At 48.6% G+C, this 15,857-nt stretch overlaps 2 protein-coding genes across 23 annotated transcripts in view; one reads left to right on the top strand and one right to left on the bottom strand.

Moving 5' to 3' along the window:
* Window positions 1–531: 531 nt before the first annotated feature.
* On the top strand, window positions 532–2,441 carry MRPS34 (mitochondrial ribosomal protein S34). The gene is made up of 3 exons (XM_042864843.1): window positions 532–887; window positions 972–1,014; window positions 1,748–2,441. Exons 1-3 carry the CDS (start codon window positions 570–572, stop codon window positions 2,017–2,019), a joined length of 633 nt encoding a protein of 210 aa, XP_042720777.1. The 5' UTR covers window positions 532–569; the 3' UTR covers window positions 2,020–2,441.
* A 2,388-nt stretch (window positions 2,442–4,829) lies between these two features.
* The window catches only part of MAPK8IP3 (mitogen-activated protein kinase 8 interacting protein 3), a 73,613-nt gene continuing 62,585 nt past the window's right edge, over window positions 4,830–15,857 (bottom strand). For 19 of the 22 annotated variants that reach the window (XM_042864819.1, XM_042864821.1, XM_042864823.1 and 16 more), the window contains 7 exons: window positions 14,906–15,054; window positions 13,900–14,071; window positions 13,655–13,768; window positions 12,318–12,356; window positions 8,620–8,799; window positions 8,219–8,362; window positions 4,830–7,656 (listed from right to left, as the gene is read on the bottom strand). In XM_042864819.1, coding sequence (XP_042720753.1) covers window positions 7,535–7,656; window positions 8,219–8,362; window positions 8,620–8,799; window positions 12,318–12,356; window positions 13,655–13,768; window positions 13,900–14,071; window positions 14,906–15,054 — 920 coding nt within the window. In that variant the 3' untranslated portion in view covers window positions 4,830–7,534. The remainder of the gene's footprint in view (window positions 7,657–8,218; window positions 8,363–8,619; window positions 8,800–12,317; window positions 12,357–13,654; window positions 13,769–13,899; window positions 14,072–14,905; window positions 15,055–15,857) is intronic. The other 3 variants (XM_042864825.1, XM_042864841.1, XM_042864842.1) reach the window with 1 other exon arrangement.

Raw genomic sequence — 15,857 nt, 5'->3', positions numbered from 1 at the left:
GCGTTCGGGTACCGCCTGGGTTGGGGCGGCTGCTGCTCTGTGAGCGCCGGCGCCTCACCGCCCTTCAGAGAAAATCCGTCATGGGACCTGACTGCCCCTCTTTTGGCTTAAAGCCGCTTCCATTGCTGGGTGGACTGAGGCTGAGTATCTCATTCCAAAGTGGCATTTGTGGATTTAAGCGGACATGTCTGCCCCGTTCCAGCTCCGCGCTCCTTGCAGGAGATGCAGCACGTGAGGACAGCATTGGATGTTCTAAAGGCATTAACGGCACTTAAAGCTGAGTTTTATTGCATCCATCCTGTGCCCCCCTCCTCTGCTCCCTGTCCTACGCATATCGCTCCCGCCTGCTGGCTGACAAAAGCTGGCGTCTGTACGCCTGACTAAAGGGCGCCGCGGAACATCGCGGTGGGTGATTTCCTGCGGGCGGGGCGGGGCCTGCTTCCGGGGACGGGGCCTGGAGCCGGGGCGACTTCCGGGGAGCGCCGGAAGCTGCGGGGGGAGGCAGTGGACTGGAGCGGGGGCAGTCCTACTTCCGGGGGCGGGGCCTGAGGCGGCTTCCAGTCGGCGCCATGGCCCGCAAGAAGCTGTATCGCCCGATCGCCGCCATGGCCAAGAAGGTGCGCGAGTATCGAGCGCTGAAGGAGCGGCCGCGGGATTCACAGCGCTTCGCTCTGGACTACGAGACCATGAGACGGCCGCTGACGCAGAAGCGGCTGCCGGTGCTGGCCTGGGAGGACGTCCGGCGCGAGCAGCGGCTGTTCTCGCTGCTGTGCCGCCTGCCGCTGTTCGGTGTGGGCCGCGTGGTCACCCGCAAGTCCTGGCTGTGGGCGCACGATGAGCCCTGCTACTGGGTCATCACCAAGGTCCGCGCAGACTACACGGCCGAGGTAACGACGGCGCGGGGCGGGGGGCTGCGGGGCTGCGGGGAGCCGCGCCGTTGCGGCCCTGAGCCTCCGTGATCTTCACTGCAGGGCATGGACCACGGCAGGGCCTGGGGCCGGCTGACGTTCCGAGGTAAGGCCTCCCGGGAGGGGCGGGGGCTGAGCAAAGCGGCTCCCGGCCATTGGTACCAAATGCCGCGGTCCGGCGCTCCCGGAACGCCTCCGTAAGGGACGTTATGGGGAAGCCGTAACGCGGAGCTCGGGCCCTGCGCTGAGGGCTGAGGTGATGGGCTGCTTGTAGACCTGGAATGCAAAGCGTGTGCTGAGCACGCGGGGATGTGCCAGGTAGAGTCATCGGTGGAGCAGCAGTGGTGGCGGCGTGGCTTCTGGATAGGACTGTAAAGTAACTCTTAGAGTTGCATGTTTGAATTTTCCAATTTTTAAGCTGCTTCACACTAGGTTTATAAATCTGGTCTGTTAGAGTTTTTGAAACACTTCTCGTTCAAAGTTTTTAAAGTTGTTGAGTATTTTTGTCATTGAACTTCACGGTGTGGAGATGCATTGCTCTCGTTCTTTGCCATGGAAACTAAGGCAGAGGGAGAGGTGACTCCTTGCATGACAAGTCATGACCTCTGCACAGTATGGAGCAGCTAGCACGTGTCTTTTCAGTCTGTTCCTGGTCAGATTTCCAAGGACTGAAGTGGGATCCCATAGTATAGCAGTGAGGATATCATATGATCTTTTGAAAATTTCCTTTACTGTTGCTTCTTTCAGTATCTGTGGCACAGGAGAGCTGACACTTGCTACAGTGTCTGGAGAGAATCTGTTGCTGAGAGCATTGTCCGCTAACATTCATCTTTTATCAGGTAAAACTGAAGAAGAAGACAGAGAGATTGACAAAGTCATGTATCATGACTGGCGAATGGTGCCCAAGCACGAGGAGGAGGCCTTCAAGAAATTTACCCCCGTGCCAGAGGAGAGCTGTCGGTACCTCCCATACCCACCTTTGCTCCGAGCCATGATCCTCGCTCAGTGGCAGAAAGAGGGGAAAGAGATCACAGAGGAGCCAATGATTGACCTGCAGAGGACCTTTCACCTTAAGGCTGCAAAGAAAAATGCTACAGGGACATCCTTGTAATGTCCTGCTCTGTGTCCTGAGCTTCCCACACGCTCTTGCTTTGTATTGGCAGAACATCACCTTACTGAAGCCCCCCTTGCCTACTGTGGTACAGAGTGTCCAGTTGATATCCACTTGACCTTGTTTTCTCCCCTGGACTGTATGGTAATCTCATCTGAAATTAGAGATGAAGATGCATTTGGATTTTATTTTTTTCCCCTCATAACTTTGGTCTCAGATTCACTGTATATTCTCTGAACTTAGAGCTTCTGTCATCCAGCTACAGTGCTTGGGAGCACAGTTTCATTTACAGCCTGAGAATCTAGGAGTTTTTAAAGAACATTTCTGAAGCAGTTTAAGTAAGTTCTACATCATGGAAAAATTACTAAGTTAAGTATGACATTATTTCACAGAGCCAAAATAAATGATTTCTTATTTCCAGAGCATATTTCTAAGAAAATCTGTTCTTTGGGGGGTGGTTTATTTATTCAGTGCCTGGAGCTCAGCATGATGGTTTGCTGGGGGTCCAAACTTAGCCTTTGCAATACAGGTAGAGCATCACATTCCTCTTACCAGTGCAGTCTCATCTCGTTTACTGACATAAAGCTGCAATGAACAGCATGGCAGGAACACAGCTGAACTCTGGATTCTGAGCATGATTCCCAGCAATGGCTGTCAGGAGATGAGAGGAATCATTTTAATTCTGATCACGGAAGGTATACAGGATTAGCTGTTACTATTTGAAGCCAGTTGCAAAATATCACTTGTTCTGGTGCAGCACACTGTGGTGAAAGTTACAAAAATGCATCTTCTTAGTGCAGAGCTTACGTTTTCATTTCTTCTCCCAATGGTTGTGGCTTCGGTGCAGTGTCAGGAACCATTGTGGTGAGGGGTTCCAGTTTGGTTGTGCGTGGAGGAGTCACAAGAGCTATTCAGCTCCTTGCAGTTCACCATTTGGCACTTCTGTCTGAGAATTGCTGTTGCATTTGCAGCGGCATCCTAAAATCACAAGTTGCCCAAAGGGATTTACTGAAGGAAAGCAAAAATGTGACTCTGTGCCCTCTGTCTGCATGGCAGGCCTCGATGACGCAAGGTAGTTTGGCTGCAGCTGCCAGAAAGGCTGTCAGCAGGCAGAGCAAACAGGTCAACAGCTACCTGTCCTTCACAGGTTTCCTCACCAAAGGCTCATGAAGGCTTAACATGGATGAGGGCTTTCACGTGGGTTAACAGCTGGTCCTATAAGCTATAATAGTTGGGAAGCACTGGGCTCTTGCTCCTGTGCTGTGGAAGGCTGTAGGGTTCAGAAGGGCTTTGAAGCAGTGGGAGCATCCATAGGAGGCAAGTCCAGAGTGCTGATAATGCATTAACGCTGCCATGGGCTGAGACGTCCAGCTGCAGCTCATCCTTAGTCATGATGGAGGTGCTACAGAAACAGCACAGCACCGAGGAGGGAGGAGAAGGGAGGAGTGGGATGGGGAAAGAAAGTAGCTCTGGGTTCAGAAGGAGCAATCCTATCCTCAGCCCTGCTTGACCTGGCTGAGCAGCCAGCACTTGTGGTGCCCTCCTCCAGGCAGCCCGCAGCAGCAGAGCATCCACCAACAGCCAGAGACAAAGCAAGAAATGGGTCAGGCCCAGGGCATGGACAGGGAGCCCGGGCAGGAGCAGAAACAGATGGGATGGGACCTGCTTCCAAACCCGGCTTTTGAGGTTCTGCCGGCAGCCCAGGATCACTGCTTGGTGGCCCCATGCCCTGCCACGTTGTGGACACAGCTCCTGAGATGAGGGGCTCAGGTCTCCTGTATGGCTCCTGCAGGAGCTGCAGGGCAGGTCTACAGGGCTGCCGGCTGACCCCTGGCAGGGTGTCCTTGAGGAACCCTTCTGCTTCATCACCTTTCTGCTTAGAGCACACAGCTCCTGGGCAGCCAGATCTCCTGCTCCAGGTTCCTCTCCCAGAGCTGGTTTACAGCTCCCAGCACACCACAGAAGTCACTTCAGATCTGCAAGGCTTGGCCACTTTTTTCCATAATGCTGTGGGCTCTCCCCCAGGTCTATAAGGGCAGCAGATGGGGATGGCCTATTTAAGCTACAGTGAGCACAGCAGTTAGCACCAAGTGCATGAGCGAAGTGCTCTGTTCTCAGGGTGCTGCACCAAACTACTTGTGTCACTGCTGCTATTTGCAATTTTACGTGCACGCTCTTAGGATGCAGGCAATGCAGCTAATGAGGAAGGAGCTCATCATGCAATTAAAGTTGTCTAGGAAGACAGCAGTAGCTGCTCAATGCAGTTCAACATAAAGACTGACAGTTGGTAATTGACTGAGTCAGCATTCATAATCTTAGTAATTTTCACTCCTTTTCTGTCTCTTATCTATTACTGCTGTATGTACCCCTTGAATGAATTCAATTCTACAAAATAAATATGAGCTTATCTAAATACTGCTGGGATTGGGAGGAACAGCTGAACTCGCCTTATCAAGTGTTGAATGTCACCATTCCTATTGCACTGTCAACGACCACCTGGTATCGGCAGGGAACTTATGGAAGATTCCCCACAGCTTGTCTGAAGGGGGTCCATAAGGACACATGTGGACAGACTGCAGCTGGAGGCTCTGTCTTTTATTTCTGACACTGAGAGAAGCCACAATGTGCACTGGCTTCAAAGGCAGTGTCTTGCAGGACCAGCACCTCCTCAGACAGTGAGGAACACGCGTCTCATCTCTTGCTAGCTGCTGAACGGGAGCCATTCCCACCATTTTAAGTGTCGTGATGTTCCTAAAGGCTGAGCGGAAATCCCAGTGACCTTTCCAGCAACAAGACCTACTGGCACTTGCTGATGTTAACACATTTATTACATACAGAACAGATATGGTTTGTTGTTTGATAGCGTAGGGAAAAAAGCATGGGAACGTATTCATACAGCGGTCTCTTTACAGAATGCCATCTTCAGACCAAACAGCGGAGTTTACAGGCCTTAAGACACTTTTTAAAATCCTTTTGTAACATACAAGATACTTTACATACATCACAGTGGAGATATGACAGGGAAGTGTGTTGAAGCCAGTCAGTTCTCACCTTGCTGCCCAGCAGCCACCACATCCCAACAGGAGCTGATAGCAGAGGCTGAGCTGGAGCCACCCCTCCGACACATGTGCTTCTCCTGGAGGAAACCAAGCACCAAACTGGGAAGGAACCTGCTGGCAGAGGCCCAAGAGTGGTTTCCTCATGTTGCCATGGACCAGTGGGTGACAGAAGACTGAATATTGTCACTTTTACTGCTAAAACCAGATAGAGAACAAATTGTAAGAGGTAAGAACGTTGCAATCCTGTATTTTCACGCTGAAGGTTTGACATGCCTAAAGAATTGCATTTGCCTTTAAATGACACCAAAGTATGCCATTTTCCTGGCTCTAACTGTTAGATATCTGTGGAATCTGCTGTCTCAACATCTGTTACTGCACCCTGTGCTGTGACCCAGAGAGCCTGTTCTAGAAGAAAGCATTCTGGGGATGAGTGAGCGCTGCCCCAGGTGAGATGTCTCCTCTCAAATATTCTCCTCTACATGAATGGCTGCTTGCAGAGTCAGCCAAATGCAAGCCACAGATCCTGGATTGAAGATACAGTCCAGCTAGCTTCCTACCTCTGCAAGGAGCAGTGTGGGTCCTCACATCACCAGCTGCTCAGGCAGTGTGGGCAGCACCGTGGCCACATACTTTGATGGCTGAGGCCTCTGCACCCTGTGTATGTCTTCTTGCCTCCCTGGATGGGAACTGTGTGCCCCAGCCTTTTCTGAACTGAGCATCCAAAGACCATTTCAGGGTTGCTGAATGAGGACAGGTGTTAAAACTTCCCCAGTGAATGCTGTGTTCCTGCAGCACACAAACAGCTGCAGACCACAAGGCTTGGGAGCAGCCTGGACCATGACAAGCAGCACAGGTCTTGTTCCTCAGAGATGGAGGTGGACATCCTTGGGAGATCCACAGTGCTGCACAGCTCAGGAAACCAACAAGACAGCCACCAGGATCTTCTAAATTCATTGCTAACAGCTCTTTGTAGAGGAAGGAACTGCTGCAACTGTTAGAAGGGGAAAACAAACCACTGCCTCTACATCTGGAGCTGCCACACTTTCAATATGGAGCTTAAAACTGTTCTCTCTGGCTGCGTTTTCGGCTGCTTCTCCTACAAGCAGGACACGCAGCTTGCACAAGGAGCGCAGTCAGAATTTCTCTCAGAGGCTGTCATTCTTTAGAGGAGTAACAGAGATCCAGCTTTTCAAACCACTCACTAACCAATTCAATCAGTGCTTGTGATGCTGAGTAAAAGGAGCTGGGAGATCTGGCCTCAATTCCCTTATCTGCATGACCTCAGGCAAGACACAGCCTGTACACCTTGACTGCACCTACACAGTCTTTCCTAACCTGACAGCCACTGTTTAAAGGAAAACAGCCACCTCCTTCCAGCAGGATGCCAGCAGTTCCCAGCAGGATGGGATCCTGATGAGTCGAAGTAATCTCAGTGTGTTAATGCAGAATTCACAGCAGACGAACATTATCTGCCACTGCCTCTATTTTAAAAGCCAGTAAATCCTATGTAGAGATAACTTTCTCCTAAAGCTTTCAGGCTCACAAAACGAATGAACTCAATTCTTTCCTGCTTGACTTTTTTTTTTTTTTTTTTTAGAGAAGGGAGTTAAAATATCACTGCCTTTTCCCCCTTTAAAATAACAGGGTTCCAGTACTTCTTTGTTAATAGTTTTGAAAGGCCCCACGGCCTCCACAATCAACCATCTGTCACCCACCTGAGGCTACCAAACAATCCCCTCTGGACACATGCAGTCACCCAGCACACTACTGCTATGACAAAAGCAGCAGAAGAGGAGGGAGACTTTCCATCTGCAAGTGTGGAGGATGTGTTCCCCCCACTAACAGCCCTGCCACCTTCTCCAGCCAAACAGCAGAAGCGCTTCCCAACCTCGACATTCCTTTCTATTGAAGGCTCCTTGGACCTGGCTGCTGTCAGTCTGTGGGATATTATTCTATGCTCAGGTGCACATAGTGGATAAGGTGGAAAGTCCACTGGTGAACAAGGAAGGATTTCTTCTGGGGTGCTGTAGGAGTTGTGATCCTCCATCGCTGCTTTGGCGGGGATGCCAGGGTGCTGCACTACTTCTCATGCAGATGGGAGCAAGGCATCCTGCTGGAGAACCAGACCCACCACCTGTCCAGCTCCCCAGCCCCAGGCAAAGCTTTTGCACAGCTCTGGCTCCAAGCTTCACTTTTATCAACGCGCTGCCATTTCTCTCCTTGTAGACGCCAGCTCCAGAGCAGAACAATAATAATCCAACCACGCAGAAAGCTCATGGGCCCAAGATGAAAGCTGCAAGTTCAGAGGTTACAAAGGGGTCACAGTCTGAGGCAGGAGCCGCTGCAGTTGTCTGGGGTCGGTTTCCAGCAGTAGGTATAATGCAGGCGTTCTGTATGTACATCGTGGCATTCAGGTGGGAACAGGGACACTTACATTGGTAGGAAAGGAGAAATTCTCACTCTGGGATATAGGATACCTGCCACACAATAATGTGGCTCCTTTCTGCCTTAGAAAGTACTGGCTTCACCTGGGTGGCATCTCCTGCATTCTCCTCTGTCTCATCATCTTCTCCATCCCCTGAAGACAGAAAGCAGAGTAAAAAAGGCTGGAAAGAAAATCCCAAGCTACACTGCCCTGAAATTGTTCAGAGGAGGTGAATATTTGTGCTACAGTCTTCACAGTCTGACGACAGGCAGCAGGAGCCAAGACCTCCCTGCATGCCTGGAGAAATAACAGCATGGTGCTTTTCTGAACTAGGCTTCTGTGAATGGAACAAACTGTCTCCAGCTAAAGGGAAAACCATCTCCCATTTGGGGAAGCCAATGTTTACAACAGAGTGCCTCAGAACAGCACAGGTGACTCCAGTGGGACAGCAGCGTTTGCAGCCAATGGCACAGATGTTTTTATTTTTCCAAGGCCATTAATGATGATTGCACAGCACTGCAGGCACAGGCAGGGGGAAGGTTTGGCAGTTTCGTGCTGTGGAAGGAAAATACTTGCTATCTGCCACGACAGCGGGAGGTAGGAGAAAAACAGCCTTGCTTTTCAGATTTCTTTTCCCACAGCAGTGATCCCTCTCCTTCACAAATTGTTCCCTTGCACCCCTTCCAATTCCACACCCCCCACTGCAGGCACTCACCGATCCGGAAATCAATGTACCCTTCTCCTCCACTCAGCACCAGGACATTCTTCAGCTTCTGCCCCTCGGTCTCTGTGGCTGCTGTGCTGGGGTTCTCCGAGGGGCTGTCCAACACGCTCCCATTCAAAGTTGCTAGGACGTTGCCTGGGACAGGACAGAGGTGCCATCAGTGCCATTGCTCAGCCCTCAGGCACTCTGAGAGACAAACACGACTGAGCAGGCCAGTTCCTTCTGCTGGTGAAATCTCAAAGACACCGCAGTTTGAGCTACCAGTCTCTGAGTCACAGGATCTCCAAGTGCCAGAAACTGGCAGCCTTCTGCTGCAGGTCAGCCTAAGCTCCTGCCTCAGAATGGACAGTGCTAACAGACCCTCAATAAGGAAGGGCTGTGCTCATCCTTACCAGGCACAGAGACAAAGAACTTGACAGCATCACGGTGACCATGGAAACAGAGCTGTGCCTGAGCCATGGAGCAGTAGGGAATAAAACTGCTGGCAGATTTGTCACTGTTGTCATCACCATACACGTGGATGACCCCGCCAGAGCGGCTGCCCTCTCCGGAGGTGGGTGAGGTCTTGTTGGCTATGGACAGGAGAAGGAACATTGTTAGTCATAGTTTTGGCCCCATTTACAGGAGGGGCACAATCAAAAAAAAAACTCTTGAGCCGTGAAGGAAAACCTTTATGGATTCAAATCTCTTAAAAGGTCTTATAGAATAAAATGGTTCAGCTGGGTGGACCTTCAAAGATCACCTACTCCAACTGTCTGCTTCGGGGCTAATCAAAACTTAAAGCATTTCATTGAGGGCATCTCAATACACAGTCCAACATCTCATGAACAGACAGGCAGGCGGCAGCACTTGCCTCTCTAGGAAGTTCCAGTGCTGCCCTACCCTCATGGTAAAGAGATTCTTCCTGATTCCCAGTCTGAACTTCCCTGGCACAGCTCTGGGCTGCTCCTACACATGCTGTCTTTGGCTTCCAAGCACAGAGCACAGCACCTCCCTTGCTTCCCCTGCTCAGGGAGTGCAGAGCAGAGAGGTCACCCCCAGCCTCCTGTTCTCCAGGTTGCCCTCAGCCTCTCCTCAAAGACATGCCTCCCAGTTCCATTACCAGCTTTGTTGCCCTCGTCTGAATGCTTTCAAGCACCATCCTTTTTATATTGTGGAGCCCTGAACTACACCAAATATTCAAGGTGAGGCCACACCAATACTAAGTACAGCAGAAGAATCACCTCTTTTGACCTGCCAGCCATGCTGTGACCCAACAGACTCCAAAATGCAGTTTGCTCTCTTAGTGCCAAGGCACCCTGTTGGCTCCCACTGAGCCTGCTGTCACCATTTAGATCCCTTTTTGCTGAGCTGCTCTTCAGCTACTTATCTCCCATGCTCTGCTTGTGTCCAGCATTGCTCCATCCTGGGTGCAGAACACAGCATTTTCCTTTGCTGAACTTCATGCTGTTGCTCCTTGCCCAATGCTCTATCTATCTGGAGCCCTCTGCAAGGTTTCTCAACCCTCTGAGGAGTCAAAAGCACCTCCTAGCTGAGTGCCATCACGTGCTGAGGATGCACTTCAGTCCTATAACCAGACCACTGATAAAATATTGAATAGAACAGGCCCTAGAACTGAGCCCAGAATTATGTAATTCATAGGATCGTTAGAGTTGAAAGGGAAATTTAAAAGGTCATCTCATCCAACTCCCCTGCAATGCACAAGGACAACACAGTTAGATCAGGTTGTCCAGGGCATGATCCAGCCTGGTCTTGCAAATCTCCAGAGATGGGGAATCCACCACATCTCTGGGCAATCTGTTCAGTGCCTCACCACCATCACTGTAAAATACTTTTTCCTTTTACCCAACTTAAATCTACCCTCTTTGAGCTTGAAACCATTTCCCCTTGCTCTATCACCACAGACCCTGCTAAAGAGTCTGTCCCCTTCCTTCCTGTAGCTCCCCTTCAGATACTCTCAGTAGTGAAGGCCACTCTCAGGTCACCTCACAGCCTTCTCTTGTCCATGCTGCACAGCCCCAGCTCTCAGCCTGTCTTTACAGGAGAGGCGTTCCATCTCTTGGATCATTTCTGATGTGCTCTAACAGGTCCATGTCTCTCTGTACTGAGGACTCCCCATCGGGATGCAGAGCTCCATGAGTTCTCACAGCGCTGAGCTCCCTTGACTTGCTGGCCACACAGCTTTGGATGCAGCCCAGGATACAGTTGGCTTTCTGGACTGTCCTGCTGTCACCCACCAGTACCCCCAGGTCCTTTTCAGCACGGCTGTGCTCCATCCTTTCATCCCCCAGCTTGTATTGGTAGTGGATGTTGCCTGGACCCAGGTGCAGACCTTTTGCACTCAGACTTGTTGAACCTCATGAGGTTCTCCTGAGTGCACTGCTCAGCCTGTCTGGGTCCCCCTAGATGGCATCCCATCCCTATAATGTAGGACTATAGCAGGTTCGGGTCCCTCTCTGTTAGGCTGATTAAACCCACTCACAGTAACAAACTACTTTTTTTTATTTGGCTGTTAATGACGCACACTTCCCTGGTGGTGGTGGACAAGAGTGACTCTAGGGCACACAAGACAAGGCCTCTGGGGTGCACCACTAAAGGTCTCTTCTCCAGGAACAATCCTGTCCAGCCTTCAGAAGTCACTTACTGTCCTAGTGATCAGCCTTTGGGACTTAGCAATGTAGGCAAATGTATCCACTATAACTGAGACACAATCAAGGCTCTAGTCTCCCATACCAGAACTGGAGAACTACTGCTATTTTGGGAACTGAAGTTGCTTCCAAATCAAGTCCTTTGCTCACGCCAAGCTGCTTTCAGCAGCCTCTGTGTCTGGCAAAGGCCTCTCAGCCCAGCAAGTGTCAGAGCAGTGGAGCCAGCGCCTTCCTTAGTCCTTGATTTAGAAGATCAGCTACTCAAACAATGAACATCAAAAGATGTCCAACATCCACAGCGCCCAAGGACCTCAAGGTGAGCTCAGAGGCATGCATCTTTCAGGCCTGTGCTTTCGAGGTGGGAAAGCTTCCATTCACCAGGGATGAAAGCAGTTCTCAGAGATGAGGACAGGAAATGCTTTCCTTCTGCATCAGTAAAACAAACCGTACTAAAATCAGAAAGTATTCACTTCCTGTTTACTTACAGAGCAAAATGAACTGCTTATTTACTATCTGTAGCTCTGTATGTTGGCTTGGGCTGGTTTCCAGTTATTAAGAGGCTCAGGAACAAAGGAGGTTCTTACCTAGCACATTTGCAATGGGACGCTGGGGTAAGTACAAATATTTGGATGGAGGAATGAGAATCAGTGTGTGCTGGGGGAAGATCCCTGAGATGAAAGCTTTGCTTTCTGCACCTCTGTGCTTTGGCTTACTGAGGGCAGACAGAACTGGCTGAGGCCCAGTAGACAAGGCTCTTCCAGCTCAGCATCTGGCTTCTCATAGTGATCACTACCAGAGGCTTTAAAAGGAAGAGAGATGCACCAGTAATGTTTCTGGACAGGAGCATCTTAACAATGAGAAAAAACACTTTCTGTCTCTAAAAAGGCTGAGGCAAGTATAAATCTGAACAGCAAGCTCAGACCTTGCTTTAAGTGACACAAACAAACAATTCTCAGTATTCATCCAAGTTCTTCTTTTAAGCGTTGGCTGACTTCCTGCAGCTGGCAGGTGTCACAGCCCTTCCTACCACTGGCCTGGAAACTGATTTGAGACGCAGCCTCGGAAAACCAAGGATGACCAAGGATGACCTCAGAAGAACAGTGTGCTCCTGCTTCTGGAGCTGAATGAATAAATCCTCACAGTCTCCAACTCAGACCTGGCCTACCAGAAAGGCAGTACTGTATAGTACTATACAGTAAGGTACTTGACACAAAAAGCAGAGGGGTGGCTGATGAGATGGATGAAAATGTTTCAGACCGTAGGAAATGATCATTTTCACATTATTGTCTCCAGACACTTTTCTCACTTGACTGACTTAAAATGAAAGAGATGAGGAAAAATGGATGGGGAGAGCTGAATGGCAGGATGGAAGGGCAGGAAAGTGACTGCAAAGGCGAGCAGCTGCAGAAGTGAAAGCTGAAGGAAGGAGGCAATGGACTTACCCCGGAGCCCAAGGAGTTGGCCTCGGTGGAGGACTACAGCTAGGTAGAGGCAAGGAGTGGGAACACAAAGGGGCACGGGAAGAGACAGGAAGGATGGGAGAGAAGAAAAAGGTGATTACTGGGAGAAAATTCAGATAGCAACAGAAATGTATATATTTGGAGAAACCACATGAGCTACGGGCTCAATTCGTTTATACCAACACTGTTCTTGCTCATTTTACTGTTATATCACAAAGACAAACGAAGTATCTGAGACAGATGAAGGTGCTTGGTCACAAAGATCTATTGCTAAAGCTTCTAGTGAAGGTTTACAGCTTACCACATTTTTAAAGAAACACCAAAAGGTAATGCGACTGGTTTATAGCAGGGAACAAGCTGAAACTGGAATTATGACAACAGCATCAGTCCCAAGGGGGGTTCAGCTCCAGTAGCCTTAGAGGAAACAACTTCAACTCTGACTTCCAGAAGGGCTGCAACAGGTTTGCCCCTTTTACCCAAGAGCCATTTGTTTCTCAGCTTTCCTGTCAGCACTGATGAGAACACGTACGTATCGCTGCTTTCCACTGAAAGGAGCTGCAGTCAGCCTCAAGTCCTACTCCTTGTTATATTTTGAAACAGACCTTCCACCACGAAAAATCTGATGATGACTGGCAGGTACAGAACAGGCTTACTGAGAGCTTCAATTAAATTTCCAGTGCTGGAGGTGTGCCTTTCAACAACTGCTGCTACTGGACTTGTCTTAGGATGCTGATTTCTACTTGACTAATAAAAACTGAACTCTAATTTGAGAAAATGAAGCTTTTTCTAAGGTCAATTTCTGCAAAATATTCTCATAGACATCTGAGCATCTCCACACCAGATAAAAATTTCCAGGGAGATCTTCCTGGTGACTTCTCATGCCACAGCCTCCCCCTTTTGGAGACTTGCTACAATTCCCAACTCTGTTTCTCTGGCTTCCCAGTAGGTACAGAATCAGTTCACATCAGTCTGCTCTGTCAAGGTCACCCTCAAAAGAGAAGGCTGTACAGAGAGGAGAGACGACAATGGTGCCCAAGAGAAACATGCCTTCAACTGAATTGAAAATGAACAACAATAAATCACTATTTGGCTTTAAACAGGTTAAATCCATTCAGCTGAACACTTAATTACATAACTAAGGAAAAGTTAAATCGAGGCCTGGGTCATTCACACTCAGCACTCTTCTCTCAGAACACCTTGTCAAGTTCAGAGTAAAAATGTCCAGAAAGTATTGGCCCACCAAAGCCATCTGCCAGAAATCACCAATTCACTGCTCTTTTCAGGGGGGCACAGAAAAGTCTCTGATAAATGTCACTTACTCTCAGTCAGTGGAATGGAGATGACAACGCCGTTCCCTGTTCCTACCCAGAGACGATTGCCAGCAATGAGCAGGGCTGTAATCCGTACAAATGAGAAGCCCAATTTTCCAGTACCTGTAAGCACGCATGGGAATGGGAGCATCAGCAATCTGTATGACTTTTGGGCAATGTCTGCTAATGATTTTTCATTTCTCTCTGATCTCAGTAAGCAACAGACCATTGAGAGGCGATCCCTACTGCCTCACCTAGCATCTTGCTGACATAAGGCTCAATGTCAACGTCCTGCAGATGTTGATGGCTGTGGGCATGGTAAAGCCTCAGGGTGGAATCCAGGCGGATGGAAACCCACACTCCATCTCCAATCCACGCCAGCTGTCGCACCTGGCTCTCACGCCGAGGGTGGGCATCAAAGGACTTCTGAATTGACACATAAGTAGAGCAATGCAAGTTCACAAAAGCTTTTCCAATTATCTATACATATGTTCCTATATCTATTCATATATTCTATATATTTTCCTTAACAGAGATTGCTTGTTTGGGTTTCAAAGGCCTCGGACAAAATGCCACATGACCTCAGAAGTTCAATATAGGGTACAGATGATGCTCTATCAAATGAGTTTCATGGGCAGACTTGTGGCTCCACAGAGAATATGACAGTCTTTGCATGCCACTTTGGGAGCAAAATCATTTAGACACCAGCAGCTCCAAAGAAATACTGAACATCAGCAAGCTGCCTTCACTCACTGATGTGAACTGTAGCTTCAACACTTCTCTCTACAGGTAAATTATTGCGCACACTGTTAAGCACGGTTGCATGAACTCCACTGTACGAAACAAATCTTTCAACCAAAAGGGTCTGAGTATTTATTTTTTTTAATTAGGCAAGTGGAACCACTTGGGCTCACTGACTTGTTCTTCCTTCATGCCACAATGCCTACAGATGGAGAAGTCTTAGACTGCAGCTGTAATGCACAGGCATGTTTGTACAGCATGTGAGCCCAGGGTCTCACTAACAAAGGCAAAGACAGTGCTCATTTCAGACTTTTTGCAAGATTTAATCTCTGCCAAAGGAGGAAGGAATAAACACCTCCCTGGCAGACTGGGTCTGAAGATAACCCCAACTGGCAGTCTGATAGTTTTCATTGCAGTCAATACCGACAAGTAAGTTCTGTGTTTCCACGCTCTGCAGCAGAAAACAGAAGAATAGATACAAGTATCTGTATGCATACCTGCACACATTTCCTCTCTTACCTCAATCTGCATTGTCTTAGGTTGAATAACATGGATTTTGTTCTTGTAGCCACACCAGACTCTGTCATACACAACAGCCATGCAGCGGATAGAATGGTGAGTGTGACCAAGGTCCATTAGGTGGTAATTACTGAGATCCCACTGACGATCTGGGGTGAAAAACAAGTGCAGAAAGATACATTTCTATCATTCCATTTATATCTAGGTATACAAGGCCTAGCTGATCCTTAAAAGCTGATCTTGCTTATGTCTGTGAACTCCCATCAGCACATGTTACTGCTTCAGACACAGCCTTACAGTTAGCAGACACATGACAAAGCTTACTTTGGTAGGCTAAAAGCTCTCCAGCTCAGGCTAATTTACAGATCCTTTTATGGTAATGAAATGAACAGTCTTCCTTAACAAGTACAACAAAATCAGAAGGGGAAGACAGACAAACTAACAAGACTCTGTGGAAACTTAAAGGAAATGGAGCACACAGTTCTTCATGGTGAGGCTGTCCCACTGCACACACAGATAACACGATTTCTGTGGAGTGTCAAATCCAGGATAAGGAATCAGATACCTGTTCTCTTGTTCTTACTTTCTAACTCATCGGGTAGGTTCTGTGTTTTGCCTCTAGGTGATGGAGCATTACCATATTTCTGATGGGAACATTCAGAGTGTGTCAATGGTCAGGCTCACATTCATGAAAAAGCCTGAATCGAAAATTACATTGCACAAAACCAGAATATCTGGTTGATAAACTGTCACCCAATGAACACCTGATAAATAAATTCTTTATAAGCAAATATTATTCACAATTTGCAAATTCCTCTGAGTTGTATGAGCACAGCTCAGGAACTGCTGAAGTTATAAGGAAACAAAATCTACAACAGCGAAGAGGACAAGAAACACAGAATTCAAAAAAATCTCTTGAAATGAGAGGACTAAGGCACAAACTGACGTGCCT

Source organism: Lagopus leucura, unplaced genomic scaffold (assembly GCF_019238085.1).
Source record: "Lagopus leucura isolate 7727_CA_CO unplaced genomic scaffold, USGS_WTPT01 Super-Scaffold_760, whole genome shotgun sequence".
NCBI classification, from domain to species: domain Eukaryota; kingdom Metazoa; phylum Chordata; class Aves; order Galliformes; family Phasianidae; genus Lagopus; species Lagopus leucura.
Note: the sequence above shows the minus strand (reverse complement) of the source record. Positions and strands in the feature narration are given on the sequence as shown.